General features: G+C 45.5%; 1 protein-coding gene across 2 annotated transcripts in view; it reads right to left on the minus strand.

Annotated features, from left to right (window-relative positions):
• The window catches only part of TMTC1 (transmembrane and tetratricopeptide repeat containing 1), a 136,060-nt gene that overhangs the window by 34,748 nt on the left and 87,559 nt on the right, over positions 1-13,753 (minus strand). For both annotated transcript variants that reach the window (XM_009332903.1, XM_009332902.1), the window contains 2 exons: positions 11,543-11,707; positions 3,244-3,357 (listed from right to left, as the gene is read on the minus strand). In XM_009332903.1, the coding sequence (XP_009331178.1) occupies positions 3,244-3,357; positions 11,543-11,707 (279 nt within the window). The remainder of the gene's footprint in view (positions 1-3,243; positions 3,358-11,542; positions 11,708-13,753) is intronic.

A 13,753-nucleotide genomic window follows, 5' to 3' on the forward strand; every position in this document is an offset into this window, starting at 1 on the left:
GCCAAGTGTGGATTGACAAGATCACTTTTGTTTAGCAAACAGTTAAACTAATTCACCGGAGATCAAGCAGACCTACATTGTAATTTGGCACAAGCTTTCAGAAGGGAGCTGGAATGATGGATGAGCCATCACCCACGTGTCTCAGACAGAGCCAGTACGGGGCGATACTGCTCTCCCTCTCCTACCTCCCAGGAGCTCCCGGGTGGCAGTGGCAGCAGTCCATGTCCTTATTGACTCCATTTCCTTATTAATTCCCCTATTGATCTACTCACTGCACACTCGGCAGGTATGATATTTTTATCTCCTGTACTTCTGACAGTGCTGCCGCTGGATCGTGAAGCCTCTTGAGTAGCTTGCGTTTTCTGTAATCTGGGGACTATGGATCCACCCAGACTCGCCCAGAGAGCAGACACCTGGTGAGGGGTACCTGGGGGAAATCGGGGAAGCTTGTTGTGTTAGCACCTGAGCTGCTGGTCTGCCTGCTCCCTGATGAGGAAATTCACGGAGTGAGTGGTGCTTCAGCCTCCCAGCTGTTCTTCCATTTTCAGGTCAGGCCAGTGGCCAAAAACACGCTGAACCATCAAAATCTGGTCAGGATATTACAGCTACTACTTCCTTCTCTCTAATCGTAGAGTAATTGGTCTACAATCACAGCAGTGATTGCAAAGCTGGAGTCTGTGAGGATGGATAAATAGCTTGGACATGAAATCTGTTCTTATCTGTGATACCCATCTAGGGCCTTGCACTATAGCCACCATCGTGTTGCCTGTCCCACATTCATCACCTTCTCTACCGCTTCAACACAGCCATCATGCATAGGCACCTAGCGGAGGCTGCAAGGCCTACGCACAACCGTCAGGCATTTCAGAAGGGGTATGTCTGAGGGGAAAACATGGAATGTAATTCTCAACAGGAGAACACACTATGCTTTTTACTTACATGGTTTTATTGCTTATTACACAGGCCCCACATAATTTCCCTGTGACAGAGGTAGGAAGAAGGGATAAAAATAAGGAAAGCGTAAGTGCAGAGAGATGAGGTGGTGGGACCAACTAATCCCAGTGATGGAGACAGCAGGAGAGTCCCAGCTCCTGGTCTGCACTGCCGGGTCAGATAGCGAACGCGCAAGGTGGGGACAGGGGCTCGCTTTCCAAAAGTGCCAGCTAATCCTGAAATTACTGAAGCAAGTGGAGCACTAGCACCAGTGCCACTGAGACACCGAGCACCTAGAGAAGAACACAGTTGGTTCTGTGTAGCCCCAACAAGGCTTCGGATGCTCTATAAACAATACTAGATATTGTACTGATAAACAATATCAGCACAAACCGTGCTATCTAATAAAGTTGAGGAAATGTTTGCAATCAGTTCTCAAAACATACTCTTTCATAATTGAAATACTGCAGAGCAGAATACAGCATTATAATAAATGGGTGCTGCTGAGTTAGAGAAGAGCAATATCTTTTGTCAGCAAATCCCATTTACACAAGCAGAGGCAATGTCAGTACAAGCAGTTATGTTACTCTGTGCACTAGCACGTTCACTGCAGGGCTTGGATAATTTTTGTCAGTCCCTCTTCTTTTTGACTTGCAATGGGCTTTTCTGGTAAGTTGGAAAAAGTTCAGAAACTAGCTACAGGAACAACTGGAGGACTGCAAAAATTCACATAACACTGAAAACACCAGCAGCTACATCAGTGGGTTGTATCAAGCAGCAGGTTAAGGGAGGAGTTGATCACCCTACGGAAAACAGACTTTCGGTAATGGGATCTTCACCACGGCATTCAAAGGTGTAAACAAATCCAATGACTGGAAGCTAACATTAAACAAATCAGACTAAAAATAAAGGAGGACATTTTCAACAGCCAAGGTAATTAACCTTCAGTACAATTTATTGATGGTTGTGCTGGATTTTCCATTCCTGGAAACATTAAAACATAGGATGAGGGTTTTTCTAAATGACTTTCTAAATGCCCAGCATGGTAAAACAGAACAGGATGCTACTCAAAAAAGCTAAAATTCACTTTCACCTGGGTTCAGGCCCTCCTCGGTGACAATGAACTCCTGTCCTCCCAGCTTAACCTGGGTGGATTGGGAGCCCTCGGAGGGCCATTGGTATAACCCTGTCAGCTGGCCAGAAGACAAAACACAGACATAATTTCTGGAGTTGCCTGCCACACCACACGTCAGGAAAGAACATTTCTTGCACCGCCTGACGTGCCCTATGGAGCTGAGCTCTGCCCTTGCAGAGCCCCTCCTCACCTTGTCTGTCCTTCCCACGTATGCTTTTATGCCCAAAGACATTATCTGCACCCTCCAAGTTTGCTTTCCCTTGCCACTCCGCCCCCTTTTCCCTGCACTCATTCCCCTGAAGGGCTTATCCCTTCTCCCAAGCCCCCAAGGACCAGAGGGGAGAGGTTTTGGGAACTGGGGTGACCGGCTTGCTGCACCCAGTGCTGCCCGGGCAGCGGGCAGCAGCTGAGGCCCCAGCTGAGCTGCACTAACAGCACCGGTAGGAGCAGTGAGCAGAGGGATGCTGCTCGCAAGGAGTGACCCCATCCGCTTGTGGTTGGGAGGGTCCTTCAGAGATACCACAAGAGATGTCCCATATTACAGCCCAACCCTGGGCCCAGATTTACCATGCATCTATGAGCAAGGCAATTCACCTTCCTGCTTCCACTTCCCCCTGTACAGAACCACAGTAATGATATTTACCTTGTTACTGTTCAGGATCAATCAGTTTAGTGTTCATGCAAAGCTCTGTGGACAGAAGCCTCAATACAAGTAGTAAGTACTATTATTATTACTGCACTTCAGATGACTACAGCACTGGCATTTTCCAGGCATGCACCATTAACAATTTACTAAGATAAATGGCCCAGGAACCTGAAAATGCATTTATGACAACTACCTCCTGCTTACCAGCATACATTCAGCTGAGTAAATGACACCTCACTGCTCAATGTGTAGCTATGGTAACCTTTCTATCTCATGTACTGAAGTGTGCGCACGCACACACACACACACATATACACAGACACGAAGCTTGGAGGGAAGCCAGGCCACCTCATTTAATGACACGCAAACACCGAGCCAGGGAACTTTCCCAGCCTCCGAAAGCCGAGCTGCCCCCCGGGAGCTGGGGGTGAAGAGCAGGCAACTTTCCCCATGCCCGGCAGGGAAGGGCTGGGCTAAGGGCAGGCTGCACCACACAGCCGGAGCCCCACCAGGCCCTCAAGGGACTTACTTGAGAGCAGTTTTGTAGTGGTAGATTGCCTCAACGTTACGGCCCTGGTCTTTCAGAAAATTGGCGTAGTTGTAGTGCACCTTGGCGTTGTGGGGCAGGGTCTTCACTCCTGAGCTGTGAAGAGGAACAGAAGCAGGACAGTGTTAGTGGCCGGGTTACCCCACCTTCCCCAAGGTCCACCTTCTTCTCACGGTCCCTTTTTCTGAAAAGTTTGCTTGGATTTTGAGCACCTTGTCACCTCCTGCACATTCGTGCCAACACAACTCATATTACAACCCCAAGCTTGCCCCACGCACTGGCACACCACGTGCCCCAGGTGGACATAAATATATAGCAGCAATTCAACTCATCCTGGCCACTGTCACCGTGGGCACTTCTAGCACCAACGCTCCCTGTGGCCAGACACTGTCATATTTCAAAATCTGAATTATTAAATTGAAAGACCCTAAAAAGGCTAATATTTAGAGGGGAAAGTATGCAGTACTTTCTATAATACAGCCATAACAGGCTCCCTGCTTAAACTTGAGTGTCACAAAGCACCTTATGAAAAACTTGATTTAAATCTGTTGGCTGGAGGTACCAGCAAGAAGGCACCTTTTCCATACGCATCAACCGCTAGAGGGGACACACAGCATACTCTGAGTACCCAGCCAGCACGTATGCACCGCTTAGCACTGAGCAGAGTATGGCCCGGAGGTGAGGGCTAATGGGACTCTCACCCTTAGCTGGCAAGTTGTACGCTCTCACGTTATAACATATGACTGTGGACATGTGGCTGCACAGCCACCTCATCCCTCCCTTTCATCTCCCCTGATATGTAGAGTGACTCAACATTTGGAATTAATAATGAGGGCACAAAGACAAAAGGAGAAGAGCAAGCATATGCTTATTTACTTAATCGAGAGCATAGAAAGCAAGGTACACCTTGCACAGCTAGAGGAAATGCCATTTCAAGGTTAAAGAGAGAAGAAATCACAGGAGCACATACGCCATGGAAACATTTCCCTGCAAGAATCCAGAGAAGTCGGTACTCCATTTAACGGGGGAATCCTTTCCAGCACATAAACAGGGGCTCTCTAAGGTAATGGGAAATAAGGACGGATGAATCTGTTCATGTAAAAGCAGACAAAGCGTTGTTTCTTGCTCACAAGCAGATCCCTGCCAGCTGCTGTCTTTTCTCCCCCCATCATCTCTGACCCTCCTACCTCAGGTTGGAAAAGCAGGGATTAGGAATCTCCCAAGTCTTGTTGCTTTGCCTTGTCTGTCTCTCCCATTTAACTTTGGTGGGCATGGAAATGGATCATGACGAGATGGGGTCACACACAGACCCTACAGTAGGATGTACCCCCTCTCCCGCAGGGAGAACGCACCCACAGCTGCGGAAACCCTTTGTTGGGGATTTCATTGTAAAACGGTGCTGGAGAATCATAGTGGTAAATACGACATCTTTTTGGTTATGTGCAGCCAGTGGTATCAAGCATCACTAATGCCTACTCGTGAGAGCTTCCAAAGCTTCGCCCACGGCTGCCTTACAGAGTTCAGCACAACACAGCCACGGTTTGCCTACTGAAATTAAAAATACACCTTGCATTTGGCTTCCTAATCATCAGGTATTTCCAAATTACTTACTGGGGGCACTACAGGAATAAGACATTTTGTGACTAATCGCTGAATTAAATCAGTTAATTGATGCTATTCTTAAGAGAATGATTTTCTATATTAGTTTTCACAAAGATATACTGCACCAGGAACAAGTAATGTGTGACTGCTATGGCTGTGTTAATTTCCATTGGCCTTGGGAGCTATTAACCACACACTTACAACCTCTGGGCATTACTGGAATATTAATTCTTATACAGAGAGGGTTTCATTACATCAGTGCCAGCGTTACAGGCGGAGACATGGACAGGCACTCAAAACTGCTGCTATCTCAGAGCTATGTGCAATGAGTTGCTGGCTCTACTACAGTCCCTGCTGAAACAGAGCAAACTGAGTTAACGGTGAGGAGTGCATTACATATGCACACGTACTTCAGTTCTAATGAGATACGGTTTTTACAGTAAGATGCATACATTTAAATATTTTAATTCTGGACTGTTTCCCTTTAAGTAGAATTATTAATCCTGCTGGTCCCATTTATTAAAACGTCACTAATAAAGCTTCTTTCATCTGCGTGCTTCTGCTGGGGTGGGGGTGACATAGGAAAGAGAGAAATCGGTTTGGGTTCTTATGATGCTCTCTTCTGCATCACACTGCCCGCACTCCCTGACCTATTTATTCTCCTTGCACGGGCGGGGAGGGCGGTGTTTCATTTTGCAAATGCACGTAGCAATGACTGAGGCTGCCTGGTGTCTCTGCGCGGTGGGAGGTAGTAGCAAACACAGCGCTGGATGCGGAGGGGATATTTTTAGGAGAGTTTAGGCAAACACTCCTGCTAATTGATTCTTGACCAGCCGAGAACAGTTTGCTCATTGACAGAGGCAACAATAATGTCCATAATGAAAGCCAAGCAGGAAAGGGTGGAGTATAAATAACAAAGCAGAACACAATGTTTTTCCATTTCTGCTTCCCACAAGCCCCCAGTCTCTCACAATTTCAATCTAATTTTCCAACATGCTTTTCCAAACTCTCCTATTTCCCTCTTCCCCAGCCCAGCACACACATGCCCTTCTGAAAACCTATGGCACTGATCTGGCTCCAGACAGAAACAAGTCCACCGAGATCGGACATCACTTCTCCAGAGGATTTCCTTCCCTTTTGACTTCTACAACAGCAGTAGGTGACATAAATGGAAAATAAACAATAGGCAAACCCTTTTACGTAACACTTCCTCTCCACGGAAAGGCAAAAGCCTATTAGCTGTAAATCAGAGAAATAAAATACTGCTGGTATTTTCCAACCTCAAATACCAGCATTACTCAAGTCCCACTTCAGTTGGGAAAAGTCTCCTGTGATCCCCTCTGTTGTTTTCCTAAGTGCATGTTCTGCTCTGCAAAGTGACTGGGTGCAGGGCAGAGGCTTCACTGATTTTCTGTGATTTCCACATGAAAAGTGCTCAGTTTACAAGGAAATGAGGCCACTCCTGCCTCAGCAGGAGCCCTGGGAGACCAATGGGGTCTCCTCTGCTTCGGGAATCATTATCATCAATAAAGGTTCTCTACAGCAAATTATTCTCTGGATGACACAAACAACTGCTTTCCTTGGCCTCCTACCCTTGTACTGATTTTCACAGCTATCAATGTTGGGCCGTATTAAGCTATTCTACAGAAGATGCACAAAATGCAATAGGACTTGCTCTCCTCAGCTGAGCTAGGTTTCAGAATAACAGCAGCAGTAAATGCCACCTTTGGGGCTGGGTTGGTTTTTGCAAATTACTGAAGTCAGCAGACCTGGCTTGGGAGGGAAAACTGCTGACAAAGAAAGTGCCACTTTCATACAGTTCCTTTCCTGCTAACAACTGCGTTTCCAGGCTCTGTCACAAACGTGGGCAGTGCATGCAGATGCTTTCCAGGAGTAACAGGAAAACGTGGCAGCTTGACAAACCTTGAAAAGGTCGGTACAGCGGATGCAGAGGCTAGCCCACAGCCCTCACCTCCCTCTCCCTGGCTTCAGACATTAACACTGACCACGGTTGGAGCCTGACGTCCTGGCCTGTGCATTCGTTCTATAGGGTAGTTCATCAAATATTTAACAAATAAGCCCTCCCTGCCCACCTGCCAATACAGTAAGACAAACCGTATGCAGCTTCTAGAGATCCGTTGGAACAACATGCCTCAAATATCTAGATCTCTTTATATTTGGCCACTTCTTATACTTGTGGTTCATCTGCTTCTCATTCAGTCCTTGCACATATGCTTGTGCACCTAAGTGGAGATGCATCATTTCCTCAGACAGCAGCATCCTCCCACACACTGCTCCTTTCAGCCAGGACCCGGCGGGATTTCTGCATCCAGAAAACTTGGCCCCTGGGCTGGAGACTGAGAGTCAGGATGGCCCAGAGATGGCAACAGCGCTGCCGCACAATGTCAAAGCGGGGTAAGCCTTGAGAACGGGACAAAATGGGGTACAAGCACAAACAGATAACATGCTGAGTACACCAACGTCTCCTGGACCAGTGCAGAGAAAGCATGTGTAACAGAACAGGTCTCAGCCAAGGGAATTGAGACAGATCGACCCTGAAGAAACATATCCAAGCACATGGAGGAATGGAAAGTAGAGGTGAAGGGAAAAAAGGTAAGAGGAGGGGAAAAAGCAGTAATTAATTAAAAAAGAACCTGGAGAAAGAATAATGAAGAACTAGGAATAGGAGTAAAGATTCTCTCAGCACATACTTCTTAAAAAAAAAAAAAAAATTCAACACACACAGAGACTACCAAGTAGGTTGATTTATGTCTCCTTTCCCACATCTATAGATTTGCTCTGTTTCCTTATTATTTTCCCCTCATACTTCTTTACTGTTCCTTATCTCCTCCTCCTGCTCTGTCCTTTCTAATTTATTGCCATTCCACATGCCTCCATCCACTTCCCCCTCCTCTCCTCATCAGCCTATATATAGCCTCCTCCTTCTGCCCCAAAGAGATCTCCCACGCCTGGGATGACATTATCTTCTTGCTATGCTATTCTTCTTTTGCATTTCCTTCCCATCAACAAGAAGAGTCCTACCGTATTACAGACTCACGAGAGATGTATAACACCTATCAAAGAAGATCTTAGAAGGACAACAAAAAGGCCAATATGATTAAACAGCATAGTAAAGAAGGCTACGAGAAATGAAAAACACCTTTTAAAAAGTGAACATCACAGCTACAGAAGGAAAAACGAAAAGAGTATAAACTTCAGCAAGTTAAACATAAACCATAATTAGGCAGACCAAAAGAGATTTAAGGAAAAACTTGCTAAAGCCATCAAAGCTAATAACGGAATACATCAGTTATAGGAAACCTGCCAAAGATCCCCTAAGGCAAATAGATGATGGAGGTCTAAAAGTAGTGCTTGAAGAAGAAAAGGCCACGGCAGAAAAGCTAAATGAATTATCTGCACCAGTGCTCACTACAGGGGAACTGAAGGAGGTGGCCACACAGGAGCCTTTCCTTACAGGGGCAAGTCCGAAGCACTGTCTCAAACCGAAGTGGCAGTAAAAGAGGCTTTAAAACAAATCAACACCAAGAACGGTTATAAATCCATTGGGCCTGATAGTATGCATCCAAAGGAAATCAAATGTGAAGCTGCTGTTAGCTGCAGTATGTAACCTATCATTTAAATGAGGCTCGGCACTAGAAAAATGGGAGGTGATGAACATGACGTCATTTGGCTCCAGGGGAGGGATCTGAGGAGGCAACAGACCAGCAAGTCTGATTTCCACTCCAGGTAATTTGGGGAAAACCGTAATAAAGACTAGGTCTAGCAAACTTCTGGATAACTACAATCCAACAGAGAAGAATTAACCTTGTATTTTGCAGAAAGAAGTTAGGTGGACAGATCTGTTGTTCTCTGATGGACTCATCAGGTATGTGGTACTGAAACTATGGAAAGGTTTTATGAAAATCCAAATATCACCCAGTCAGTCAGAATCACATATATCAATGTTGTGCGCTTGAATGTTCAAAAAGGCTTTTGATAAAATCCCTCGCTGAAGACTTCCAACTTCTTAAATGTGTCGTAGAGTAAGAGGGAAGGTCCTCTTGTGAATCAATACCTAGTTGAAAGACAGCAAGCAAAGAGCACGAGTATGTGAACAGTTTTTACAACGGGAGAAGACTGCAAGCAGGGTTTCCCAAGAGACATGCACTGGCATCTGAGTAGCCTCACATGTTCACAAAGGATCTGGAAAAGGGAGCAAACAGGGAGGCGACACATTTGCTGATGACACCGATGTGAATCACACTGCAGGAATTAAAGCTAACTACAAAGAGTTGCAGAAGGATCTCACGGTATTGAAGGCTGGGCAAGAAGATGGCGGATGAAATGCAATTCTGGTACAGGCACAACTATCAGAGAGTGTGTACACACACACACTCTAAATCTACATAAATCTGCACACAGATTGATGTCTATAAATCAGCCACTTCCACTCACAATAGATACCTTGAAGTTTGTGTGGACAGCGCTGTGCAAATACCACCCAGTGCTTAGGAGAGGTCACAAAAGGCAAGGGGAAGATCAGGAATTAGTAGGAGAGGAGAACAAAAACCAGAAAGCAGTCCTACGTTACTGTGCTGCCCATATCTCTTGAAAGGTCACTCTGGTCTCCTTCTCAAAAGGACAGATTAGAGTTTGAAAGCATCCAGCAAAGACTGACAAACAGGATCAGAAATGCAGAACAGCTTCCATATGAGGAGAGTTCAAAACCAGCAGACTCCAGCGTGAAAAAGGGACAGCCTTGGATGAGGGCATGGGGTAAAGGCACAGAATCAGAGGACAAGTGACAAGCTGATGGTTACTCACTACTCATTCAGCACACCAAAGAAGATGATCAGGCAGAAGGCTCACAGCACACAAAAGGGAAATCTTAGTGTGCACACTGTGTAATTTAACGACAGAGCCCAGCGCACAGGATGCTGTAGAAGCCAAAACTATAAATAGATTCGAAAAAGCAGTCAGAGACATTAATGGAAGAAAAGTCCATCAGTGGCTGTTAAAAGCAAAAAAAGCAAGTAACTCCTGACTCAGGAAGTCTTTAAACTGCAGATTACTGCAAGCTGGGAAAGGACAGGAGAGAAACATCACTGTTGCTGGCCCTGTTCTTACATTGCTTTTCTAGGCATCTGCTGCTGATTGCTCTCAGGGGCAGGCCATGACACGAGGCGACCCAGCAGGAGCACACTTACGTTCTTGCCTTCTCCTCAAAAGCCCAGGGCAGATCCCTCTCCTGGAATTGTCCCCAAAAGACCTGCGCTGAAGGGCGAGCCAGCTCGACCCAAGCCACCAAGCCCTGCATACTAACCTGGGCAACATCAAATCCCTACCTTGAGGCAAGGTGTATTAGCTCCAGCTCAGTGCTGCGCTGAAGCAATGGCACGGTTTCTGAATTTGAGCTGGTTTGTAGATGGCGACCCTGCTTTGAACAGAGGTAGGATGGACAGAAGTCCATTTGAGTCCAACTAAGCAGACATAACCTTAGCCTCCTCTTCTGCGACAGACCCCCTGGCACCCCATATCATCCCAAGAGTGCTCCTTAGTGCGACGAGATGTCCTCCCGTCATCCACTCCAGTTCGACTTCATTGTTCTTAAACACGGGTGACCACAGCTGTACGCAACGCGATACCAGATGATGCCTGCAACTCGGCATATGGAATTGCCATCTTCCCACCCCTCTTTCAACAAGAGAGTCATCCAACTTGGAAAGGCGTCCGGCTTTCCTCCAAGCGGCCACTGTTAGCCAGAAGGGTTTGGACTGGAGGTGTGCTTTATGGGGATCGCTGCGCGAGCCCAGACCGGTCACCATGGCTGCTATTGTTTGAACAGCAAACAGCATTTCAGAGAGACGGGCAATGAATCACGTCAGAGCGAAGAAACCCCTATTCCAGATTTTTTTGAAAAAAATCCCACTCACAGAGCTCCAACCACCTCAGTATTGTTTCCTGAAGACCGAAGGGCAGACAGAAAAAAGTGATTTCATACTCTTTAGTACTGCATAAATTAAACTTTGCTCTGGCCAATAAGTTAGAAAATAAAGCTAAGCAACCCATGTGCAGATCACCTGCGTTTCTGCAATTACTTCACAATTAGACAACTGCTGAAAGCAGCTGGAGGCAAATGCAATACATTTGCTAGCAAAACACAAAATGAAACAGTCTGCTTCAGTGCAAAAAAATATATAAATGAGGTTGTAAAGAGAGCTGTTTGGCAAAGAGTAATCAAATAAAATGAAATATGGTACATTAAGTTTGGCACTTCACGGCATTTCATTTTTGTCATTAAGAACATCGCTGAGGAAAATTCGATATATTCAATAGCATTACTATGGTGTACTGGAGGGTTGCAACGAACTTTTGCTATGTCTTTAAAAAGGAAAGTATTACATTATTGGTAAATCTACAGAACTGAAGTTATTTAAAAACAGCGTGTCTTAAAAATGTGATTGCCAGAACTGAAGTTTGTGCATAAGCATATAAAGTGCTGACACCAGTTTTTGCACAGTTGCCAGAAAACAGAAAGTAGGTGTTATTTTATAATAATCAAAATGTTAATCACAGCAATGCATCAATAGCAGGACTCGTGCTAAAGAAAACTATTCCATGTAACAAACTTATTTTAAACAACACAAAAATGCCAGTATTCTCCTGTGATCACTCGTACCTGAAAAGGGATTCTCGTGACAGCCAGATTTCGTTCTGTTTCACGGTCTTCCAAGAGAAGAGCAGCAGCAGTAAAGCAAAGAGGGTCAGAACAGTAATCCTCCACTTATTTAACCATGTAGACAGCTTTTTTAGACCGTGGACAAAAAGGATGCAGTACCCCATACTGGGAAAAAAAAAAAAAAGGAAAAGGTACCAAAAGTTATATTCCAGCACTCTGGTTTATATGCAAGACCATTCAGTATTGCATTTATTACACAATTACAGGGGGGTTTGGACTAATTATATTTTCCAGGCTAACAAATTCCAATTCAACAGCAGTTTTCCTCAATTCAATACACAATTTCCAAATTAATCTAAATGATAGACCCAGATGCCAGAAGTACAGTAGCGTACATAATACCACCCAGCATAATGGTAGCTTACACCAGCCCACGGAAGGCAGCTGCTTTTCTGAACAGCAAGCTAAGAAAGCATCATGTAATAACAGTAATACTAAGCACTACTGGAGCGGTGTGGAAGTGAAAAGCATTTTAACACAGGGAAGTCTCTAAACACAACCAGTGGTGGCCGATATTAATTCCAGTTTACAAATTGCGAAGCTGAGGCGGGACAGCGAGTGTTGTGGCCAACACCGCAGCAGGAGCGGGTGGCAGAGGCCACATCAAAAGGCAGGAGTCCCTGCCTGGGTCTTGCGTGTCTACATCAAGGCCAGCCCGTCCCTTCTAGCACCTGGTCCAGAACTGCTGAGATACGTTAGCAGAGCTTCCTCGTTGCCCCTCCATGAAACCCCACACAGTCTTCTCCAGCTCCCAGCCTCCCGGCACTTTCATGGCTCTCCGCGCATAACTACTGAGGCATTTTCTGTGAAGCGAATCGCATTTTGAACTAAAGTCTTCCTCCTGTATAACTTTAAATCAATTCAGTAATTATTTACCTTAATTCAAGTGTTAGGTTAATTCTTCCAATGATTCCCCTCTGAGTTGGAAAAGGAGTGCTTTCAGTTGCTGTACTTAGTACGCCGCTAATTCTGCTTGGCATTTTTAGAAAGGAATTTCAATTCCTATTGTCTGAGGAATTTCATGAGCTTATCTATAACCCCCCTATGCAGTTACTTAGCACCTGATTCAGTTTTAGACTTAAAAGCTGCCTTAGTCCAGGCAGCTCCCCCGAAGAAAAAAGGGAGCAGAAGGATCTGGAATTTATACTTGGGGACCACCAATACACGGGGGCAAAAAGGGAGCCCTCTCGAGGCACTGGCACACCCTGAACCCCAGCTGAATCCCACGCTTGAACGCAGGCAGGCTGCAGGCAGTAGAGCTCATTGCACCTGCCCACACTCCAGCTGGAGATCTACAGGCTTTCCTGGCCTGTACCGAGACATCCAAGCAACTTCCTGGTGAGACTGCTATGGGTTAAGAAAAAACTAAGAACACAACTCCATCAGAGGTAGCAAGCACGCGATATGGCAAAAGTCAGTCTAGAAATCAGAAAGAGGAAAGCGTCCCATCTTCGAGGAGCTGTGAGCGTGCTTCTCGGCACAGTTCCTCTGCCCTCTTGGAGGGCTGGGCACATTGCTAGTGCCTGGGCTTCCTAAGGATGGAGAGGGACAATAATTCTTGCTTTTACTGAGGAAAAAAGCGCCTCTGTTGTACGTACTGACCAGCACCAGGCAGTGGTGCTGTCTCTGGCACAGTACAGGTGCCGTATAGGACACTGAGAGAGGTATAGACATAGGAGGCAAATCCAGAAACAACATCAGATCTGGCGACCATTCAAAACCTCTTCATTGTTGTTCTAAAGTTCTCCCATTTTTCAGAAGTGGGTATCAATATTTTTTTTTCCACTTAACTATGCTTCCATTTTGCTGCAACACATTTCTTATGGCACTTGCACTGGTTTTTTCCATGAATTCTTTCGCACACATATGTTTATTGCACCTACATTAACTGCAAGCAGACATTTAGAGCTACAAACCAAGATGCTGGTGCCAAACAATCCAGCCTTTATAGCTATTGAACCCGACTTTAAAACCTCTGAAAAGCTAATCTCGGTAATAAGCCCTCCCTTTCCAATATGAAATGCCTCAAAAACCTGCAGACTGTTTTCACTCTGTTATTTTGCCTTTCAGCAATTTCATCCTTCCCTTGGAATTAATTATCTGACATAAACATTATTTAATTGTTTTAGCAGAAGGACATTTTCAAAGGAA

Source organism: Pygoscelis adeliae, unplaced genomic scaffold, assembly GCF_000699105.1.
Source record: "Pygoscelis adeliae isolate BGI_AS28 unplaced genomic scaffold, ASM69910v1 Scaffold38, whole genome shotgun sequence".
NCBI classification, from domain to species: domain Eukaryota; kingdom Metazoa; phylum Chordata; class Aves; order Sphenisciformes; family Spheniscidae; genus Pygoscelis; species Pygoscelis adeliae.